The sequence below is a fragment of the Planococcus citri genome, chromosome 4 (assembly GCF_950023065.1).
Source record: "Planococcus citri chromosome 4, ihPlaCitr1.1, whole genome shotgun sequence".
NCBI classification, from domain to species: Eukaryota; Metazoa; Arthropoda; class Insecta; order Hemiptera; family Pseudococcidae; genus Planococcus; species Planococcus citri.
The window spans coordinates 43,528,959-43,551,230 of record NC_088680.1 but is presented as its reverse complement, the minus strand read 5'-3'; the positions used below and the strand labels follow the sequence as shown (position 1 = coordinate 43,551,230).

The 22,272-nt window shown below is 33.2% G+C and overlaps 5 protein-coding genes across 11 annotated transcripts in view; 3 read left to right on the top strand and 2 right to left on the bottom strand.

The window, feature by feature from the left end:
* Positions 1–33: 33 nt before the first annotated feature.
* On the bottom strand, positions 34–5,038 carry Opa1 (Opa1 mitochondrial dynamin like GTPase). Of its 4 annotated transcripts, XM_065361630.1 has the most exons (20): positions 4,735–5,036; positions 4,340–4,643; positions 4,136–4,268; positions 3,861–4,004; positions 3,565–3,639; positions 3,339–3,490; positions 3,096–3,259; positions 2,883–3,021; positions 2,692–2,817; positions 2,391–2,621; positions 2,163–2,308; positions 1,923–2,084; positions 1,660–1,847; positions 1,388–1,596; positions 1,199–1,318; positions 980–1,117; positions 693–893; positions 524–614; positions 341–451; positions 34–252 (listed from the first exon to the last, which is right to left on the bottom strand). In XM_065361630.1, the coding sequence occupies exons 1-20, from the start codon at positions 4,764–4,766 to the stop codon at positions 167–169; spliced, it is 2,952 nt and encodes a 983-aa protein (XP_065217702.1). In that variant the 5' UTR covers positions 4,767–5,036; the 3' UTR covers positions 34–166. The 4 variants fall into 4 exon arrangements, with proteins under 4 accessions (XP_065217702.1, XP_065217700.1, XP_065217701.1 ...); XM_065361628.1 differs by having other exon boundaries at positions 1,388–1,847; positions 4,735–5,038; XM_065361629.1 differs by having other exon boundaries at positions 1,388–1,847; positions 3,876–4,004; positions 4,735–5,038.
* A 438-nt stretch (positions 5,039–5,476) lies between these two features.
* LOC135843675 (alpha-crystallin A chain-like) lies at positions 5,477–7,268 on the top strand. Its single transcript, XM_065361635.1, has 4 exons — positions 5,477–5,777; positions 6,224–6,457; positions 6,543–6,764; positions 6,849–7,268. The coding sequence occupies exons 2-4, from the start codon at positions 6,224–6,226 to the stop codon at positions 6,966–6,968; spliced, it is 576 nt and encodes a 191-aa protein (XP_065217707.1). The 5' UTR covers positions 5,477–5,777; the 3' UTR covers positions 6,969–7,268.
* Positions 7,269–10,246: 2,978 nt separating this feature from the next.
* On the top strand, positions 10,247–13,673 carry LOC135843672 (uncharacterized). The gene is made up of 3 exons (XM_065361632.1): positions 10,247–10,622; positions 10,714–11,037; positions 11,159–13,673. Exons 1-3 carry the CDS (start codon positions 10,361–10,363, stop codon positions 12,820–12,822), a joined length of 2,250 nt encoding a protein of 749 aa, XP_065217704.1. The 5' UTR covers positions 10,247–10,360; the 3' UTR covers positions 12,823–13,673.
* Positions 13,674–14,990: 1,317 nt separating this feature from the next.
* Positions 14,991–22,272, bottom strand: part of osp (outspread) — a 116,472-nt gene continuing 109,190 nt past the window's right edge. For 2 of the 3 annotated variants that reach the window (XM_065361625.1, XM_065361627.1), the window contains exons 21-27: positions 17,085–17,232; positions 16,887–17,010; positions 16,643–16,795; positions 16,432–16,555; positions 15,810–15,927; positions 15,483–15,572; positions 14,991–15,396 (exon numbers count right to left, since the gene is read on the bottom strand). In XM_065361625.1, the coding sequence (XP_065217697.1) occupies positions 15,290–15,396; positions 15,483–15,572; positions 15,810–15,927; positions 16,432–16,555; positions 16,643–16,795; positions 16,887–17,010; positions 17,085–17,232 (864 nt within the window). In that variant the 3' untranslated portion in view covers positions 14,991–15,289. The remainder of the gene's footprint in view (positions 15,397–15,482; positions 15,573–15,809; positions 15,928–16,431; positions 16,556–16,642; positions 16,796–16,886; positions 17,011–17,084; positions 17,233–22,272) is intronic. The other variant, XR_010558367.1, reaches the window with a different exon arrangement.
* Positions 19,076–21,616, top strand: LOC135843673 (uncharacterized). Of its 2 annotated transcripts, none has more exons than XM_065361633.1 (5): positions 19,076–19,408; positions 19,628–19,758; positions 19,917–20,156; positions 20,273–20,698; positions 20,833–21,616. In XM_065361633.1, exons 2-5 carry the CDS (start codon positions 19,698–19,700, stop codon positions 21,429–21,431), a joined length of 1,326 nt encoding a protein of 441 aa, XP_065217705.1. In that variant the 5' UTR covers positions 19,076–19,408; positions 19,628–19,697; the 3' UTR covers positions 21,432–21,616. The 2 variants fall into 2 exon arrangements, with proteins under 2 accessions (XP_065217705.1, XP_065217706.1); XM_065361634.1 differs by lacking the exon at positions 19,076–19,408 and having other exon boundaries at positions 19,415–19,758; positions 20,833–20,972; positions 21,054–21,616.

The window sequence follows — 22,272 nt, the reverse complement described above, 5'->3', positions numbered from 1 at the left end:
ATTGATAATCACCATTAGGAAGAATAAACAGAATTAATCAACAAAAATGTATTTAAAACTTCAATACTAGCTCCTAAGCAGACTAGTTACTGTACAAAATTTCAATTTCAATAAAATATTATAAATTAAAAAATCTGGAACAAGCGATAAATTAATACGTGATATCTTAATGCAGTCGTCGGGTTTCGGTTTTTTCTTTATTTAATGCTTTAATAAATCCTTCTAATTTCTCTTGGATTTGCTTTACTTTTTCTGTAATAAGAAAATCGTAGTTTTATTAATCTTCAATTCTTATAAATTTTTCATTTTCAATAATAAAATACGAATACGATGAGCTTACTTAATTCTTCGGCAATTTCTACCCTTCGTCCGGTAATCAATTTTTCCATTTTCTCTCTATCTCTGCTAAATCCTTCGAGTACTTCTTGAATTTCTTCATCCATTCGTAAAGCTGCAAAAAATAATACCCTCAAGTAAATCTATACGAAAGAAAAGGATCGTATTATTATTGAATACAAGTTACCTTCTCTATTAATAATCTGCTGCCTTAATGAATTCACCGTTACTTTACACGTTTGTTGTATTCTCCAGTACAAAACTACTTCGTTATATTCCTAAAAAAAAAAAAAGATTCCAATTTAATGATACAAATACAAATTTCACAAAATGAATAAACAATTATAAATACTCACCTGAACATCTATTCCTTGTTTATATAAATAAAATCCTTTCATATAATACGGTACTTTTTGTAAAACATTGTTTAAAAAGAATTTTCTATAAATTAAAAACCAAGTACTAGAAATATAATCATTATCACAAATAATATTTGAACGTTTCAACGTGTTTCTAATAGTGGTATATTCTTCTTCTGACAACGAAGCTAAATGCTCCTAAAATTGAAACCAAAGAAGAACAATCCATTAGTTAAAAATAGACTAAATTTACAAACTAATACCACGACGATTGAAAATGTTACCGGATAATTGAAGAGAATTTTTTCCAATTCACTTTTAACAGCGTTTCTTTTATTTTGATCTTCGTTCGAGTACTTCCATTTATACCATTTTTCTAAGGTCGAAGGTCCAAACATATCTTTCATAGCTCGTTCAGTTTCCTAAGAAATAAATTACATTGTGTTGTTATGTGTGATCAAGTATTGTACAAATAGAACAATTTCAATTTATAATTTACTAACTTCGAGTTTTTTCCTAAAACTACTCTCTAAGAACTTGACAGCTGTATCCCATTGTCCTTTATCAGTAATTATACGATCGGCTAATGCGTTAATTTGTAATACACGTAAAACATCGGTAGCCTAGAAAAAGAAACGAAGATAAGGATCACGAAGACCTTTGAAAATGAATTTTATAAGAAAAATACCAACTTTACTCTCCCACTGATGTTTCGCTAGAACTTCTTCGGCCACAGCTGTTTTCAAATTATCGAACATTTCATCGTGATTTTCGGATTTATAATAAATTAGTTTTTTAAATTCTTCTTGCAACGTTTCCCATCCAGCTTCGACTGACAACTGAGGTAACTCTTGTTCGGCCCATTGGGACAAATGTATATCAATTTGGGTATTGAATTCACCTGTAAAATTCATTATTAATCCCTGCATGATGTGAAAAATTTCATTTTTTTTTGTATATTTACCATTTTCCGGCGCATGAGCAGCGGATAAATAAATATTTTCGAAAACTATATCTTTCACTTTATTCCATAAATTAGCTGCGAGCATATCTTCCCAGTGTTTGACGTTTATTTCACAAAGATTAACAACTTGATCTAGAATTTCGCTTCGACCTTTATCGAATAATTCGCTTCGATCTAATATACGTTGTCTGAAAAAAAAATTAAATTAATACATTTCTAACACTTGAAGATACCTATAAGTAAAAGACCAGACGAAGAAATACCTTCGATAGTTATTTTTCCACTCTGTTTCCAAATTGAAACGTTGAGCTTTAAATGCATCTGCTTGTTGTTCTACTGTTTCTCTGACCATTTTCCAAAAACACTCCGAAACTGCTAAACCTAAATTTCTAGTCGTAATCTGAGTCATTTTGATATTCTTCCCGCTAAAAAAAAAAAATAGGACAACTATAGAAAGAAACCTAAAATAATGAAGGATTATCCAACACGAGAAAGTGTAGTACCTGAATATTTTAGAATTTCTGAAAAACCTTTCTTCGTATTCTTTAATTTTTTTGATAGACTCGTTTTGCGATCCACGCCCAGTAACGACAGCAAAATACCCTAAAGCTTTCATCGGAAATAGTTCACCGGCTAAAATTTTTCGTATCTAAGAAAAAAAAAATTACCAACATCAAACATTGAAATAAAATATCATATAATGAATATCAAAGATGAGAAAAATCCCTTACTCTATCCGGATTGGCAAAATTTTCTTCCGCTAAGTCGACTTTGGTCAATACGAAAATAGTACGTTTACCAACCGGATCCATTTGAGAAACGAGATCGGTAACATTACTACGTTCAGCATCAACAGAACCGTCTTGAATACATAAGATGATAGCGTTTGGATTGGACATGTAGTGCCTTGCAATTTGATAAATGTTTTCTTTGGTCTCCGATGCCATTCCAAGCGTATTCGTCTACAAAATGAACACATCGAGGTAATTTCAATGGCATAATTTTTACCTCATTTAATAATTCAATACTAACGCTTATAATTCCGGGCAAGTCGACAAGAACCATTCTTTGCAATCCGGGGCCTTTCACAGTCATCGATATAACATCATTACTGACAGTTTGATTACCTTTAGTGAGATTACACATTCTAAATTCAACCTGAAAAAAAAGTCCGGTAATTTTTCAATTGATTCAAGGTTAAACTATGATAATTCTTACTATACCTCTTTTCGAAGATCAGCTAAATCAGATTCTTTGGTAAGATCAAACTCTCTGGTACTGTCTTTAAATTGAGCAATATGGTAAGGACCTTCACTCAAGGTAACTTTAACCGGCGCTCTAGTCATCATTTCACCAGCTCCTCTGTAACAAAAGGTAACTCGTAGCAAATTATTTTATTCAAAATTTGTCCATGTGTAATATTTATTATGAATTACCTCGGAAAGATACGAGCTTGAGCGATCATTTCAAGCACCGAAGTTTTACCAGAGCTTTGATCTCCTATTACAACCACTCTGGGTAAATGATCTTGAGCTTTGTAGGTCATATCGTAATCATTGAGCTCGTCTAATACATCGGAATACATATCAATGAGAGAAGTCTGCGCAAAAAGAAATCATTTTATTATTTTCAGCGTTTAAATAATCAGCAATAATTTTGCATTTGGAACGTTCTTGTACCTGAACTCTTTTCACGGGTTGACTAGATGAGTTTCGAATCAATATTTGTTTACGTAATTCCTGATTTTCGCGTTCCAAACGTTCTAGTTCTTTTTGGTATTTCATTTCCAAGTCCCATATATCTTTTTCGGTTATTTGAGATTTATATTCGTCTGAAAATAAACCAACAAATCAATATTTCACGTTCACATTCCTTTTTGGATACTGATGTTGAAAAACACGATACCTTGTTGTTCTTTTTCTTCTTTTCTAAAGGAAAGGGCGTTAACTGTAACCGCATTATTCACCATTTGGCTCGCTTCTGTAGATATGAAAAAATTACAACATATTTCTCTACACTCTAATGAGAAAAATGCCCTAAGTGCAAATCATATTAAAACAGAAAATCGAAATACGCGAAATAATCAAGGAGCTAACACGACATTTACAACGTAGCAACTTTTAAGCAGTGCCAATAGAAAATGGAACTTTTAAAATACGCAAAAGAAAAGAAAAAAGTTACAATTTTCTATACTTTGATACCTTTAACAAACTTACGATTGTCGGGTTTATCGTCATTTGCATCATCAGCCTGCTCAGCAGCCATGTAAGCTTCCTCTAATTTCATATCCAACCAATTCTTTACAGAAAGAAATTTACTTTCGGCTGTGTCTCGAAGCTGTGGATCTAAAATGATCACGATTACCTCCCAACATGTTTATTCAACTTTACCGTAATATTATATAAGTACAATAAAAACACATCGGTCGATTTGTAAACGGTGTTAACTCCTTTGAAATTCAATTCGTTATACTAACCTAATTCTAATTCTTTTATTTTATCTCTGATCGACAGAAATGATACACGCATAGTTTCCCAGTCTTCATTCTGAGGCATGTATTTATCCATCCACGATAAATCAGGTAAGGCACTTTTCCATTCTCGGTAAGTCTACATGAAAATAAATCATCAGTTTTAAATTTTTAATCAAAACCACTCATTAGTGTTTCACAAGAACTTACGTTTTGCAGACTTAAGCCACCGCCAATAGCTCCACCTAATACTAGATATCGAACTTTTAAAACACCTCGTAGAACTTTTACTACAAACATCCCGAATCCTCTTCTTTGAGCATCTTGATACGGCCGGAATTTATGAACGGTGTCGTACCTCAAAAAAGGTGATTGGCTATCTCTATTTGAAAACGTGCTATATTTGCAATTGGAAAATAAATACGATGATGTGACCGGCGCGTATTCTTCCGGTAGTAAAATCCAAAGGTAATCTTTGGTTTTTTTCATGTGCAGCAATCTGCGACCATTTCGCCTGCAAACCAAAGCCACTTATCAATTTGAGAATATTCAAGAAAACAAACACATTTTATAAGGTCAAGATGACATATTGAAGTATACTTTACCATAATTTGGCATCTCGTAATAGTACTTCCATGATTTAGACTTGACTTTGTCGGCGGTTATATAACAAATTAATGAAAGGATCCGTTCAATTTACAGCATAATTTCATCATGGAATTTAGAGATCAAGTTTTACATTATAGCTTGAACGAGCTCTAGTCAGGTGAACATTGTTCGAAAGCACTATAACATTAAAATAATATCGTAAATAGAAATTATTTGAAAAATTGACAAAAAATCTGCACTTTTGAGTCCAAAATTCACGTTTCTGAGATAAAAAAAGTTCAAATTCAAAGATTTTTCGTTTCAAAAAAAAAATCGAACGAGTTGATTAAAGATGCCTCCGCAGTAAACCAATGCCAATACTAAAAAAAAACTATTTCGAATATTTGACGTTTTGATTGAGGAGCTCATTGCAAAAGTAGCCCTTGTCACATGAACTTTTAGACACGTTTTACTCGATTGCACCTATTGCCAACTGCGGAGATCATGTTGTAATGATGAAATGACCGTCAAGTTAGTCTACCCTGAGTAGCCCTGAGAGGAATTGCTTTATAGAGTTTACATTCATGATACTGGGTACGCTCAAGGAAGAGCTTTGGAGATTGCATAGGTTCATGTGACAAGGGCTACTTTTGCAATGAGCTCCTCGATTGAATTTTCGTATTTTTGACTTTTCAGTTTTCACATAACGATTAATGACAGCTTTGGCTAGATTTTTCGGGAAAGTTCACAGAAAAAACTAGAGTTTCCGAGAAAGTTCTAGAAAACAGCTGATTCGATTCGATTTTTCTCGCGAATTCCAGTCTTTTCCTCTTGAACAGCTGACGAATATATAAACTCAGCTGTTGCAGCTAACCGGCATAGTTGAATTTTGAAAGCGATCGGTGCAAGTTGCGAATTTTTCAAGCGATTTCTTGCGATTCATCTGCGTTATTTCTTGTGCGATTTTGTGAACGTGCACGTATTTTGTGCGATTTAATCTGCGTTTTTGCGATTTTCTTGTATTTCGTGTTTTATTTGAATCTACTTATTCTCAATCAAGGTATGTGTATTTTATTTCAAGTTCTAGCCCTTTACGATTTCAGGTTTTCTCCAGAAATTTTGGTTACTTTGTCCATTCGTTCATCTTTATCTCCTCGTGTGCATGTTTAATGTTTTTTAAACAATCTTTCTCTAAAGTCTAAATATTCTTAATTAAATTCTATGTTGAAACCCTTCTCGTGTTTAGAAATTGTGCTTTCCTATCCTAACCATTTCCAATTTGGTTTCACGTTCATTCTTGAAAGTTTTCTTTGTGTAACTGATTTGCACGTCATGAATTGCTTTTCCTAAATTTTTTCCACATTGTTTCGATTAAATTCTCTCCTAAATCCCCTCACGTGTTCAGGATTGTGTTTTCTCAACGAATATCTGTATATTTAGCGTCGAGTTGATGTACGATTTTGTCTCTTTCGTGTATATCTAATCGATCTTGTGTGATTGTTTCAGATGTCTCTCTTACCATACATTGTTAACGAACTCGTCCGCGATGCCTACGATCCGCTCTCCTCGTTGTACGACCAACACTTCGGATTGGGTCTATTGAATGACGATCTCTACAGAAGACCAGCCGTTAACGCTTATACCGCTCCGATTTTAGCCGGCTACCTTCGTCCTCATCGTCATAGTCATCCCGAGGAAAGCGGAATCTCAGCGATTTCTAATCAGAAAGACCAATTCAAAGTGAGTACTTCGTTCAGTATTCATTACATTCGATAAGTGTCGCGTTTATTCGAATAGTTGAACTAATCTATGATCTCGGTTACAGGTCAACTTAGACGTACAGCAATTCAAACCCGAAGAAGTCAACGTTAAAGTCGTCGATGATTACCTAGTCGTTGAAGGAAAACACGAAGAAAGACAAGATAAACACGGATATATCTCTCGTCAGTTCACCAGAAGATACAAATTACCGCAAAACGTTAACTTAGAAGCCATCGCGAGCAACTTATCGTCCGACGGTATTCTCTCAATCACCGCTCCTAAAAAAGTACGTATAATTTTTAGATGTACACCGTCGATTCGTCTTAATCGTAAATATTCGTGTTACTAATATACCCATATTGTTCCACAGGTCGAAAAAACTGACGCTAAAGAGATCTCGATTCCGGTAGTCCAAACTAACCAACCGGCCATCAAGCAAACGAAGAAAGCTGGTGACGAAAAATCTGCCGGCGATAAAATGGAGACGTAATTTGGTTTTGGAGTCGATTCGTGTATAGCCGTGTCATGTTCCACGTTATGATAAGTTCGGCCATTCGTAGAATAGCTTTCATCTTATTCCTTTTTCGTAGCATTTATTTTTAAGTCTGATTTTCATCGGTTTCGTATTATTAAGGTTTCGTTTTTCGTCGGTATTATGATTATCCTATTTTTCTCTCGATTTATTATTATTATTTTTTAATGATTTTCTATTATTTATCGTAATATTTAAGATGTAGGCATCGTTCCTCTTTTTTTTCAATCTCAATAAATCATTTATTTTTCGTGGAAATTGGTGTACTTGATTTTGGTGTTTTTTTTTAGTGAATTTGAGATTATTCGATTCTACTGAGATGTTGGTTATCGTTAAATCGTAATTCCTTTAAGTGAAAGATACTTTTTGAGACGTGAATTTTGTTCTCAAATATGAAATAACAAGTTGAAATTTTCATTGAAATCTCTTCAGTATTTACAACTGATGGTGAAATGTGGAATGCAGCTAATTGAATTAACTATATATATATACGGAGTGATCTAATACTTCTTTCGTTTGTTCGGTCAGGAACTTGAAAATTAGAGTCTAGAGGATGGACTTGAGTGACGAATGATAGTGGTTTAATTAAATGATTCACTTCGTTTCCATATATTGTATAATGTATATATCGGACTTGGAGATTGAAATTGATCAACTTTTTTTTTTACAAGTTTTTAATAATGTGACATGACGTCAACAAACAATACGGTTTAGGTGTTGAATCATGTCTTGCATACTCAAAATCGTAAATTTATTTATGTACAAGTACATACATACGAATGCGAAAATGAGAAAAATCTTTGGTGTTGAATGTTTTGCATATCCTAAACGCCGTAAATAGGTACGCAAGTATAATGTACCAGAAATGGAGTGCATGAGGGACGAATGGATTATAGAACGATTTATTTTTGATATTATCCTTTAGCGATGATAAATTTCAGGAAATTTATGTTTTGGAGAGTTTCCGGAAATTTATTTTTCTTCGATGAATGAGGCACCCCCATACCTGTTTTTAACAAATACAGGTTTTAAAAATGCTATTGGTCAACTACAAACTGATGAATTTTCAATAATTCCGTTTTTTTTTTTTTCATTTAGGTATTCTCATTTCTGCAATAAAATGTTGTCATTTGTGTGGTGTTTTATGAATTGAAAAATGTGACCAAGTTCAAGAATACAACGATTACATACTTCACAAAGAAAAAAAATTGCACCAGAAAAATTCTAAATAATATGAAGAAAACAACTGGAACTGGAATCAACTAGAAAATTTTCGGGGAAATGATTTTTAATTTTTTATCCAATTTTTCAAAAAAGGTTTTGTGTACTTCCAAGATACATATGTCATTCAAAATTGAATTTTTTTAAAATGAAATGAAATTTTTTTTGAAAACATGAAAAAAAGTAGGTAGAAGCAATCTGATGAAATTTTCAAATTGATGAAATCCTAAAATCTTGTATAAAACTTGAATCATGTGCCCTGTCAGCGATCTGAGGGCATATTGATGATTCTAAATTTAACCCCTCGACTACATACACAACTTACTACATCGATATGTCCCCCTATAAAACACCATTTTGGCATAAATTCGCGGAAACGTTTTCGTGACACCTTAAAATCAGCTATTTTTGTACTTTCAACGAAAAGTTGCCGACCTAAGGGACCACCGAACAAAAAAACGAACTCCACAGGGAGATTCAGCATCTCAAACACTACAAATTGAGTGCTAGCCGTAAATTTTAAAAATCGGTTTTGGAGCTTTAAACCTGAAAACCGTGAATTTTTAGCTAAAATGGCCCCACTTTGAGGCCACGTGGCTCAGCCCCATGGTGCCGCGGGGGGCTAAAAATTTTTTTGGGGTGGTTTCAACTCAAAAGAAACCACATATGTGAATTAGCCGTTACTGAAAATCAAAAAAAAAATGGAATTGGAACCCAAATTTGAAATTTTTATTTCTCTAATCATGAACTTGTATCTAACCTTTAAATAAATTTGGTCAATTATGGTCCATGAAATTTGAGATAATTGAGATAAATACCTATTGCCATTTTCTCTCATTAGTCATTAATTCATTTTTTTTAAAAATTGATTCTTGAACCATTGACAATATTTATGTAACCACGCAAAATGATTTTTTCGTAAAAACATGCGCGAAAAATATACGTTTATTTTAAATATAACATTTAAACATATTGACAAAAAATACAATCGAAAAATGTCGAAAAAATAACAAAAACCAAAATGGCTAATAAAAAGAAAAATTAAAGCAACATAATCGTTTGACGAGAATAATAAGAATAATAATGCATATTGCATAAATACCTATACATGCGGGAAAAACCAAAGTATTGATGAATTTCTCATTTTTCACATTCTGAACTTCGTCTGGATGGATCTGAAGAGTCCTTGAACTCCTTGAAGGAGACAACTAAACTAATTAGGTACCTACTGTATATTTATTTTTGAAAAAACGTGCAGTATTTTTTCAAGAAATTGTCTCAAAATAGTTCATCTGCAGGTTTGTTATTGTTACACCTGTTGAAAAAATGATACCAAGTCGTGTATATATTACGCGTATTTCAAAAATTTCATTCAAAAAATTTTTTAAAAACCAAGAAAAACATATCTTAAATGTCATAATCTAGGTGTTTGTTTACTGTTTACAAGCATTTCCTTATTATGAATGAAAATGCTAAACTCTGGTGAGTGTTTTGAATGGAAATTTAAAAATTTGAAAGTTACTGGAAAATTTCCAGAAAAATTTCAAGAAAGTTTCCATTGAAAATTTCCTATCATCTCTAAACCCTTGCACATTGAATTGAAATGCTCATTGTTTTATTTGTTTTTTTTTTGTTTTGTTTTGAGGAATTGAAAAATATTTACTTATCTATTCAGACATCGAAATTTTTCCAAGTTTTTAAAAGTAAAAAAAAAATGAATAACTATTTATTTACACGCTAGAAATAAGTAGTAGGAATTGATCAAGTTTTCAAGTTTTCAAAAGCCTTACATAATATCAGGAGCTTTCTTACTTCTTAGTTTTTATTTTTTCTAAATTTTCAAAAGTCAGAATCAAGTCAGCGTCTTGAGTCTTGACTGGTCCTAACCTCTTGAGTACTTTTATTTCTTTTGAATACTTTTGAACTTTTGATTTTTGAAGAAGAAACAGCTGAGAAACAAGGACGACTCGGTAATGTCCGGCTACACTCGGGATAACTTCGGTACTTCGGTGATTATTTCTTATCACTTCAACAGATGATAATAATTGTTGTTGTTGGGAATTTTGAATTTTTAAATCTGAAAATTACCAAAAATGAATGCATTTTTGTTTCGAATTTACCGATAAAAAATGAGTTTTAAATGTGCTATTTGTGATTTCAATAGTTCCCGAAAAGATAACCTGAAACGACATATTCTAACTGTCCACTCGAAGCAGAAAAATGACGCCAGAGGAAACGAAATCAAAGTTCCATGTCGAAGAAGTCGATTTTTATGTTATAGATCCGACTGTGATAACGCTTCCAAAACATATTCTCAATATTGTAACCATTTAACGACCGAACACCAAGAAAAATTGACTGTTGTCAGTTTACAATTCTTAAATTTCGAAGGTACATTATTCCTGTTCAGTACCTATATTTTTTTAGCAAAACCATAATTTTTCAAACAGAAAGTTTCTCATAAAAAATGGTGTTTTTTCAGAGTTTCAGAAATGGAAGTCGGATTTCGAAAAACAAACTTGTTCGATGTATGTTCAGAATTCTGCCGTGAAGAAGCTCGTCCAAGGCGTAACTTATTATTATTTCTGTCATCGTTCATTCTTCAAAAACAAACATCCTAAAAAGAAAACGAAATATCGACAGAAGAACGCTGGCTCCAATAAACTGGGTAGATGTTGCCCGGCCATGATAAAGGCGGTAGTTAGCGATGGAAAAGTTTCAGTCGAAGTATGTTCCGTTCACTTGGGACATGAATGTGATATTGGTCGTTTACGTCTCAGTGTTGAGGATAATAATATAATCGCAGGTAACTACGAATTCGATTAAGATTATCATTTTTCATTCATCAACTGTCACTTAAGTTAAGAAATCGTCGAAATTAATTATAAAAGGTAATAATAATAATGATGATTATTGGCTATTTTCAGGAAAATTGATCGCCGGTGTTCCACCTAGACGTATTTTGCGAGAAATTCGAGAAGAAGCGCCGCCAAAACTAAGTCGTATTCATTTCGCCGAAATGAGTGATATAAATAATATCAAAAAACGTTACCGTATCAAGTCCTCCGGTCCTCTACGTTTAGAGGAAAATGATCGAATCAACTTGGAAACGTGGATTCGTGACAAAACGTCTCAAGAAACCGACAATCCGGTTTTATTTTACAAGGATCAAAACAGCGATTTACAAGGTTTCGATAGATCGGATTTCATCCTCGTTTTAATGACTGATTTTCAAAAAGATATGCTGATGAAATTCGGAGATAACACAATATGTATCGATGGTACTCATAGCCTCAACGAATACGACTTCCAGTTATTTACGTTACTCGTTTTAGACGAATACCACGAAGGAATTCCAGTCGCTCACTGTTTCTCTAATCTAGCGTCGTTCGAAGTGTATAAATTATTCTTCGGTGAAATTAGAACGAAATTAAATAAATCCGTCAAACCGTTCGTCTTCATGTCTAACGGAGAGCCAGCTTTTTACGAAGCGTGGACCGAAGTTATGTCAGCAGCTCAACACCAATTGATGTGTAGATGGCATCTGAATAAAACCTGGATCGCTAATTTATCGAAAATTACGAAATCGGAAAAACGAAGCGTAGTTTTACAGACTTTAAACGTACTGATGATGGAACAAGATGTTGAGATTTTTGAAGATTCTTTGCATAATTTGCTGAATCAATTGCAATCAGACAAAGACACCGTTATGTTTTACCATTATTTCAACAATAATTTCACATCCAACGTTCAAATCTGGGCTCAGTGTCATCGTCCTTTCGTCCCAATACACACGAATATGGGATTAGAAGCTCTCCATAAGAACATAAAGTTCAATTACTTGGACGGTCTTCGATGCGTCAAACTCGATAAAACCATATACGCGTTAATGTGCCTAAGCAGAGACAAGAAATTCGAACGGATGATTAAATTAGCCAAACAGAAACCGAGTAAAAAACTTCTACGAATTAAGAAAAGTCACGAAAAATCCTTAGAATGTGGCGAAGTGGAAGAATTAGGAGGAGATAAATGGATGGTTCATTCTTCGGTCGATAGTTCTAAAAAATACCAAGTGAAGCTGGTGAAATACGAGCCATGTTGTATTCACGTATGCAAAGAGTGCAAGATATGTTTGCATATGGTAACTTGCTCCTGCCCCGATAACGTGATTAAGCAGAATATTTGCGAACATATCCATGCGGTGATGCGATCCCATACTGTTGCCATGGTTCACGATTTCGATCATGTACCAGAAAAAAAAATCGAAATGGATGTGGTCGATGATGTTGATGCGGCGTTACTGGTCAAAGAAGAATACGAAGATGTGCCTGCTGATCCTTTGATGATTTTATCGGAAAATGAGGTTGAAATATGTACTGCCGAAGATGATGATGATGACGATGATGATGTAATGGTTTCCAGTGATGCGGATTTAGAAGACGAAGCCGATCGTAAAAAACTTGTGACTGATGAACTTTTAATGTTGTGTGGTGCTATAAATAATCGATCTGCGCCGTTGACCAAGGAAATGTGTTCTGAAGTTTTGAAATATATTCGACGTGCTAATGCAGTGATGAAATTTAACGTTTGATATCCGATGAGAACGTCAGAGAAGAACCAAAGAAGAAAATTCCAGAATATTATCTATTTTGTGAAGTTTTACGAAAATGAAGATGGTATTTTTTGACTGATTCAAGGTCGCCAAGTCCAAATACTGTTATTTCTGATTTTTTTTTTGTCGAAGTGCGTTTAAAAAATCTGACTTTTTAGAAAACAATTTTTGGATCAGTTTTGAGTTCAAGATTGGCCCATTTTCCGAGAAAAACCCATAAGTAATCATATGAGCATGACCATTGTGATGAAATTGTCGAGCTGAAAAATCACCCTTTCTTAAATTTCGTCAATTTCGACTCAATATTCGATATTGTAATTTTTTAAGCAGGCTTTGTAATTTCTGAATTTTTTAATTTTTCAAAAAAAAAAATGTAAATTACAATGAAAACTTTTTTTTGGGTAATTTGAGGTTTCCCAGTCCGAATCAGGTGTCTGTCTATGCACCGATCGTTCCTTCGTCTAGAAATAACGATTTCATCTGAAAAACTCATCTTATAAAAAAAAACTACGAACTGAGGCTCAATTATGGAGACTTTTTCGTGCTCGGTGACTTCGATGAAAGTCGAAAATTAATCAAAAAACGTGATTAAAACTCGACTTTTTAGAAAACAACTTTTGATTCAATTTCAAGCCGAAAATTGAACCGTTTTCCAAACAAAAACAAAAACTCTGCACTTTGGTGAAAATATGACATCGGCTATCCTATTATTTTCATAATCAATGTTTTTCTAGTTATTTACCTACTCAGGTTAATCAATTTAATGTTGAGAATTAAATGTACGAATTGCTCCTCTTTTTTTATATCAATAAATTGTTTGTTTATCGTAATATCAACGAACTTACTTCATTTTTGTATTTTTGCAGGACTCGAATCCGTCAACTTTTCAACTAAGTTACGAAAGGTATTAAAAGTCTTGACTTTTCGTTACGTTTTCAAAATTTTGGTTACTACTCGTAAAGTTACTTCAAAGTCTCAGTTTCTACCTACAAATTGCAAAAAGTCTTGGCTTTCGTTAAAATTGCCAAAAATTTGTTGAAAATGATCAATTACTTGCAAAAAAATTTCAGATGCATTACTTTTTTTCCAAAAATTTTCCACTGCATTTTTTTGTCTCGCTTGTTACATTTTTGTCAACATTTTCCAAAAAAATATCACTTTTTTGCCTAAAAATTGCAAAAAAGACTGATTTTTTCGAAAAAAAATTTCAAAAAATGTTCATTTTTGCCAATATTTTTCAAAAAATTTTACTTTGTATCAATGGTCTGGCCGAATAAGGGGCATGAAGAATTCAACAATTTACATGCTCAAAATGTTGGAAAATGATCAAACTTTTTTTGATTAGTCGAGTTTTTTTTTTTTTTTTTTGAAAAAAATGAGTACGAGACCAGTTTTTGGTATTGGATGGAAGGCCCATCTTACTGGAAGGCTATCGATTTTTCTCTGAAATGATATCAAAAAATTTTCAAATTTCCCTTCTCCTCCTCCAGAGGTCTTTTTTGGTTTTGGCTCATATTTTAATACTCCACGTACCTATTTGAGCTCATTTTCAAATTTTTCACCTTCCTTTCTGAGACCCTTTTTTATTTCAGCCCAGAAATTATATTAAAGTCGTGCTTTAGAATTTCAAAAAGTATATTTTAAGCCTCTTTTGGATTCAGCTCCAAAATATTACAATTTCTGTACATAGGAGATTCAAAAACGTTATTTGATACCTCATGATCATTAATCTCATTTTCAAATTTTGCAACTCCCCATTGAAAGCTCCTTTTGGCGTAACCTTGAGATGATTTTAAATTCAGGATACGTTTTCAAAATCGTAGAATCCATTTTTGGATTGAACTTCATTTAGTTCGAAAGTCCTTTTATTCCAAAATTATATGATTTTTTCGAATTGATCGAAATTAAAGGTTCATTTCTCGTGGTTGATTTTTTTTTTTTGCAGACCTGTCAAATCAATTTTGGAAATCCATTCTTTTTCAACCAAGATATCAATCGTTAAAACCAAAATCTTTATTTTTTCCCTTTTTTTTCAAGTACCTAAAAGAAAGACTGTCAAAAATTTATAATGTTTGGAAATACTTTGACACAGCCAATATATTTTAAACTAAACAAATCTGCACGCCCATATGAAAAATACAAACAGGTATTTATTTATTTTTTTATTTAAAAAAAAAAGAAGAAAAAGAAAATTGACAAAATGGTTTACAAATTATTTAAGTATAAATGAAAAAAAAAGAAGAAAAAAAACAATCAAATAACGCCGTTATAACAAGACAATATTCCTAAATTTATTTGTTGGTGGGTTAATAATGAAAACAAGGCGTATCTCGACGATATAGATAATTACAAGTACATAATACTCTCAAACGAACACAAAAGTATGTAAAAAAAAATGATATAAATAGAATAAAAATGAAACATGGCAAACAATTAATACGAAAAATCAAGGTTCAAAAATCTTTTTACGTTCAGCAACCATCCCACTGACTGAACAAGGGGAGGGTGAACGTTGCGGTGTTCTTCTCATAGCTTTGCTGTATCTTTTTAATTCTGAAAAAGTACACAAAATTTGAATCAGATCAGATGCATAAAAAATAAAAAAAATTGTTTTAATGTCTTCAAAATAAAATTCTCACCCGCATTCATGATTCCGGATTCAAAAAAGATCTTATTCTTGACGTAATTCACTTCTTTTTCTTCGATACTCATATTTTGCGAGTTTGAGTCTGTAATTGAGAAGAAAAAATATATTCGATAAATTCACACGAAAATAAGTACATACTAAAGTTGAGTAGGTACTCGTCTTAATTAAATTTTTCAATTATTTAAGCAAGATACGAATATGTCGATATAATATATGAATATAAGCTAATACACCGGCAAACCGCGTGACTTTTTCAAAATGAGTAGTAAGTTGAACAAAAAAAAATGAAAAAAGGTATCCCTTTTAAAACTATACAAACCTATACCACGATGGATCCTTTTTTTCAGCTGTAATTTCTCAAGCAATGAATTTAAAGTGGGGTAATCCAAATCTCCGTTGTTCAAGTGCTTACATATTGTATTTAGTGTGTCGTCATGCTAAAACCAACATGCAAATAAAACCAAAACACTAAAGCAAAGCTATACTACGAGTAGGTAATTTTACGGCTACGTAGGTAAAATAAATTCATATAGGTAGAGATATGTATGTACGTAATACGTGTACGTATAGATAGGTACATGATATAAAAAGCACATTTTTACATTTAAAAAAGCATTAGAGTCGTGCTCTCATAATAGTAATAATAAAGCAGCGTATGCGTCCGACTAATGTTGAAAAAAAAGCCAAATACCAGATACGAAAAAAGTTTTGTAATCAACGAGCACGACTCTCAAATACCATGTTTTAAATAAGGTGGTGATTCAAAAATAAATAAATACATCGATGATATGCTACACATAAAAAAAGTTAATAAATCCTGTGCCTTTGATACGATATATGTAATTATCTGTACACTACGAGTATTTAATAAACATGCAATTGAGGGAGGATAATGAACGAGAGAGGAGGGTTATTTTGAATAATATACGTCACAAACTAACCGCTGTCAATTGTTCCTTCAAATTAGCTATTTGTTTGGTTCGTTCTTCCAACTGTTGCAGAAGTTCTTCGTCTTGAATCGAGCCATTCGTTTCGGAAATTAGATGAGCTCGTAGTTGTTTATTCCTATAAATGAAAAAATTTTAAAAATTTATTTTATTTAATTCGTCGCTAAAATCAACTACTGAACTAGGGACAAAATTTCAGCCGAACCTGTTATCTAATTGCATAATGTGATGCTGAGCTTGAGCAAGTTGGTTATTAGCTGCTCGTAATTCTTCTTCGAGGGCCGCCGATTCGACGCACTTAATCGAGTATTTTTCTGATAGCGATAATATTTCTTGTTTAATTTCCTCCATTTCGGCTCTAAAAAATTGAAACAAAATCCAGGTGATTATTTATAAGATACGTCTTCTTTGAAACTCAATTTGCTCATCTAAGATAGGTGTACACTTACTCGTGTTCTTTGTGCAGAGCTCCGATGTCTTGATTAGACTGAACCTTTCTCAAATACTCTGATTTAAATTTAGCGATTTCTTTTTGAACCTCGGCTTCGTGAGCTTTCCTCATCGCGTCCAAAGCTAAAATTAAAACAGATTTTTAAAATTTTTTCTATCAAGTTTCTTGTATTCAATTTTTTCGTCGTCGTATTTACCTGCCAAAGTGGCTTGAGTTTCTTCTGCAAGAGCTTGCTCCTTTTCCAGTCTTAAAGCTTCTATTTCCTGCCTGTGTTTTTCTTCCAGGTCGGTGATTGTTCTTTTGTGTGAATTGTCCATGGCTACCAGGCCTTTTTCGCATAATGCCTGCAATACACAAAAATAATTTTAATATTTTGGATTATAAACTAAAAATGAAAGATAAGACATAGTAAAGAATATCGAATGTTTAGATTTAGGAATAAAACAATACAGTTTGAGATAACAATAAAAGTAGAGGTACATAGGAAATAATATTAGGCTACAAAATGAAAAAAAGGAATGTAGGAAATGCAAGACAGAGCATAAATGGATTTTAAATTTCGGAAAATATAAACAAACTGGATCAAGTAAAAAGAGGGCAAAAATTCAAAAATTCAAATTTCAAAAAATAAAAAAAAAATATTTTTTATGTGAGGAGTTCAGTCTATATTTTTTGGCTTCAAAATTTTAGAATTTGAATTCCTATATTTTTTTTCAGAAATTTCAATTTTGAAACACATAAGCGAACAGGGTCGAACGAAGCGAGCCAGAACTGCCAGAAGCTTTTCAAAATGCGTACCTACCTACTACTTTGTACCTACTTTGAGAAGTGAAAAAAAAACACATTTCTTATGTAAGAAGTTTGGTCTGTATTTTTTTAGCTTCAAAATTTTAGAATCTGGATTGTTTCTATTTTGGAAATTGTAATTATGAGATTGTGAGATAGAAAAGCAAACAGCTTCTGAGCGAAGCGAGAGGGCAAAAGCTTTGGAAAATTCCTATTTCGAGAGGTAAAAAAGCTGTAATTTCTCAATTTTCTATGGAAAGGCTTAGTCTTATAATGTTTGACTTCAATGACATTTAAAAAAAAAAAATCAATTCTGAAACTGAAAATCAAACCGGTCTGAGCGAAGTAAGGGCAAAATATTTAGAAAATTTGGTATTTTGAGGAGTAAAAAAACGATATTTTTAATGTACCTACTACCTAAGTTTATTTTGCGTTAAATATTTTTTGAATCTGAATAGTTTTTAGAAACTTCAATTTGGAACAACATTGCATAAGTTATTTTTAAAAATAAGAAGTCAATTTTTTCACCTTTGAAATTTCTAAACCTTTAAAAAATTCATTACTTTAGCATTTGACGAATTTTTTGAATTCAGTCAATTTTCAAACTTTCTCCAAAACGTTCGAGTAATTTTTGATAATTTGGTCAACATCAAAAAATTTGTCAACTTTTAGCCACATTTTTCAATCTTTTTGAAAAATGCCATCTATGCATCTAAGTTGTAAAAATGATAAAATTAGCTGTTTTTTGTAGTCAATTATTCAATATTTTTTGAAAAATTTTACTCAGGTCGTCTGTCGTCGGTTGGCATTTTTCGAGCAAGTTAGGAATTCTCTTAAAGCCTTGTCATGATTTACGTATTGTGCTTTTTAGTTGTTTTTATTTGCTATCCAGAAGTAGCTACTGTCGACCAAAAAGGACGAATTTGCTACCTTTTCCACTCGATAACAGAAAGTTTATATCATGGTTTTAAGGACATGAGACATTCTAACGACTGAGTTCGCCAAACGTCTGATTAATTTTCTTGTACTGCAGCCCTGCAGGGTTGAAGGCGAATGATTATTTGGACTAAACGATAAGCGAATTAATTTCCGGTAACTATTTATATTTATAGGTATTATTCGTACGTACAGGGTGCGCAAAAATATTGTGAACCTCAAAGAAAAATTTTCATTGAAAATATAGGTTGGTAAAATGGTAACGTGAAATGGATGCATATGATTGGTGGAATGTTATTCGGTCTTCGGTCCAACAACCAATCATGTGCGAAATGTTTAGAAGAAAACTGTTTCAGGGGTTCACGATATTTCTGCGCACCCTGTGTGTTTTTTAAAATTAAAAACGCAAAGTAGGTTTTACGAGGGTACTACATATAGCGGGTATGATCATTGTCCGGCATTTTGGTTATTTCTGGGTGAAGTGAAGTAAACAACCAAGGGTAAAGTAAAGAAGGGGAGGGTAGCAGTCTGTTGAAAACTGTAACCAAAATGGCGGACAATGATCATACCCTGTATTGTATCTGTATAGTACCCTAGTTTTACGTATGAGTTGGCGATTTATGACGATTTTCATTTTTTAGAGACATTTTCAAATGCATGTAAATTTTGCCTAAAAACTCGCGAACAAACCAACAAGTATAGTTCTGAGGCAAGATTTAGTGAAAATTCCCATTAGATAGGGAAACGAGCAAGTTCGAATTCGCGCGTATTCTTCTATTGTTCTCAAATCTCAACCAGGTAAATTTAGCTCACATACTAACATCTATCCAAGTTTTAAACGAGTAGATAAAGGAACTTCCAGTGCTTTTATCGCGATCTTATCTATCGTTATCTCTTAATACCTAAATATATTTTTTCCGAATCGAGCAAGTACAATATTGGTTTCACTAGTTATTCACATTCAGTATTCTTTTCTTTCTTGTGTCACATGGTGCTCTTTTCGATCTCGCATAACAGTCATACCTAGTTCACTGCAGCGTAGTTCATTTAATTTTTTTTACCGCTGATCAACAACAGCACCACGAAAATGCAAAGAAGTACTTCCAGTTCCTTCCAAGACGATCAAGCAAAACACGACTTCCAACAAGGTAACGTAGGCATTTTTGATTCAGTAACAGTAAATCCGCACCAATCGTGTTAGGTACATATTGATTTTAGCTATAGAATAGAATTATCTATGGTGTAATTAATGGTGTTAGTGTATTCGGGAATAACAGACATAATCTCCGCAATCTAAATGTTACAGGTTCTCTTCGCCAAAATCAACCTCCTCGTCAACGTCAGTTACGTTATGATATCGAATTTGGAGAAGGCCTCAATACCGTTCTTAGACCTAATGACTTCAGTGAATGGGGCATCTACTATAATAATGAGAATAAATTCGAAGTGATGGCAGTTATCGAAAAATTCGAGGGTTTCATGAAATATCACAACGCTAACGAATACCAATACCGATGGTATTTCGAGCAAGTAATCAACAGTGAAGGTAGGTAACAGTAAATCCGCACTAATCTAGTACTAGTGTTAATCATTGATTTTAGCGTAATTGTGTTTGTGTATTCGGGAATAACAGACAAAATCTCCGCAATCTAAATGTTACAGGTTATTATCGCCCAAATCAATCTCCTCGTCAACGTCAATTACGTTATGATATCGAATTTGGAGAAGGCCTCAATACCGTTCTTAGACCTAATCACTTCAGTGAATGGGGCATCTGCTATAATGATGAGAATAAAATCGAAGTGATGGCATTTATCGATAAATTCGAGGGTTTCATGGGATGCCACCACGCTAACGAATACCAATACCGATGGTATTTCGAGCACGTCATTAACAGTAAAGAAGCCCTATGCTGGAAGAATATTTCGAGCAAAATCGAAGATTACATTTCATACCGAAACTCTTTCGTCAAAGCTATGTGCGATGGTATTCAACAACATAATGCCGGTGAACATTCTCTCAACCTGGAAATGGATACTTCGTCATCGGCCTTACAAGACGCTCAAGGACAACACGACTTCCAACAAGGTAACGTAAGCGTTTTTGATTCAGTAAATCCGCACCAATCTAGTGTTAATAGTCATTGATTTTAGCGTAATTATGTAATGGTGTTAGTGTATTCCGGAATAACAGACAAAATCTCCGCAATCTAAATGTTACAGGTTCTCTTCGCCAAAATCAACCTCCTCGTCAACGTCAATTACGTGATGATATCGAATTTGGAAAAGACTTCAATGACGCTCTTAAACCTAAACACTTAATTGAATGGGGCATCTGCTATAATGATGAGAATAAATTCGAAGTGATGGCATTTATCAATAAATTCGAGGGTTTCATGAGATGTCACCGCGCCAGCGAATACCAATATCAATTGCTTTTTCAGGTAGTAATTAGCAATAGTGAAGCCTTATGCTGGAAGACCAATTCGAGCAGAATTATCGTAGATTACATTTCATACCGAGCCTCTTTCGTCGAAGCTATGTGGGATGGTATCCATCAACATAATGCCCGTGAACATTTTCTCAACCTGGAAATGGATACTTCTTCATCGGTAAAGCTAGCTTCGGAACTACTGCGGTGGTACAACATACTTGCCGATACCGATTTGCCCGACGCATTTTTGATGAGTACTATCCTTGAGAAGCTTCCGGATGACTTACGAGTATCTTCTAAACTGCCTGAGTTGTATGATAATAAGGACCGAAATAAGTTCGCAGAAAGACTATACGAATTGACCCGACCGACACGAAATATACGCTAAGTCATCGTATGTATGGCAACCAACGTCAAGCAATCGATTTGTTGTAGCACATTTTCATTAGGTAGGTACGTTTTATCAATAGAAGTGATTTTTTTCAGTTTTCTCTACATAGATGTATTTTTTGGTTAGCTTTATTACTAGTACCTACTTGATGTTTCTTTGAATAATAAATGATTAAAAATCAATTTTTTTCATCTTTTCATTTCTATTAATTCAACTTTTTTAATTTTGGATGGTAGTCAACCACAAACAAGTAGGTATCATTAACCAGTCGACTCCGAACACGTAAGTATCAAAATAATTGTTACAATAACCGAACTAATTTTGCAAATGAATTCTTTCCCACTTTTTTTTGAAAACTCGACCGAAATCATTTCTATATACTCTAGATGAAAAAGCTGATTCATAAAATCCAATTTACTCCAAAATCGTATAGGTTTAAAAGTCATCAAATGTAAGAAATTTCGAATCCTGCAGAAGAGTAAAGTGGGATTGAAAAGTTGGAACTTGAAATCTGCAAAAAGGCAACTCTTTAGTACCATTTCAATGTACTTATATACCTATGTCAAATTTGGACCTCCCAGGTTAATTTGGAGGGATTTATGATCAAAAATAGGTGGAAAATCATTTTTTCTTCACTTTAAATAAGGTAAGAAGTAAGAACAGTTACAACAATTTGGCAAAAAAAATGTAAAATTGACAAAATAACTTCTTTCAATCAGCTCAAAAATGATTTTGTCAAGTGTGTGTAAGGGAAGGGAAGGGAAAGGAAGGGAAATTACAATTTCAAAAATATTGTTAAAAACTCATTTATTCTAACGCTAATGTAAAGCACATAATT

Coding starts and splice junctions, on each gene's coding strand:
- Opa1 (XM_065361628.1), bottom strand. CDS start 4,766: ATGGAAGTACTATTACGAGATGCCAAATTATG. Junction 3,260..3,338: donor AACCCGTGAAAAGAGTTCAG/GTACAAGAACGT, acceptor CTTTTTGCGCAG/ACTTCTCTCATTGATATGTA. Junction 1,118..1,198: donor GTTTTAGGAAAAAACTCGAA/GTTAGTAAATTA, acceptor TTTATTTCTTAG/GAAACTGAACGAGCTATGAA.
- LOC135843675 (XM_065361635.1), top strand. CDS start 6,224: ATGTCTCTCTTACCATACATTGTTAACGAACTCGTCCGCGATGCCTAC. Junction 6,458..6,542: donor ATCAGAAAGACCAATTCAAA/GTGAGTACTTCG, acceptor TCTCGGTTACAG/GTCAACTTAGACGTACAGCA. Junction 6,765..6,848: donor CAATCACCGCTCCTAAAAAA/GTACGTATAATT, acceptor ATTGTTCCACAG/GTCGAAAAAACTGACGCTAA.
- LOC135843672 (XM_065361632.1), top strand. CDS start 10,361: ATGAGTTTTAAATGTGCTATTTGTGATTTCAATAGTTCCCGAAAAGAT. Junction 10,623..10,713: donor ACAATTCTTAAATTTCGAAG/GTACATTATTCC, acceptor GTGTTTTTTCAG/AGTTTCAGAAATGGAAGTCG. Junction 11,038..11,158: donor GGATAATAATATAATCGCAG/GTAACTACGAAT, acceptor GGCTATTTTCAG/GAAAATTGATCGCCGGTGTT.
- LOC135843673 (XM_065361633.1), top strand. CDS start 19,698: ATGCAAAGAAGTACTTCCAGTTCCTTCCAAGACGATCAAGCAAAACAC. Junction 19,759..19,916: donor AAAACACGACTTCCAACAAG/GTAACGTAGGCA, acceptor TAAATGTTACAG/GTTCTCTTCGCCAAAATCAA. Junction 20,157..20,272: donor GCAAGTAATCAACAGTGAAG/GTAGGTAACAGT, acceptor TAAATGTTACAG/GTTATTATCGCCCAAATCAA.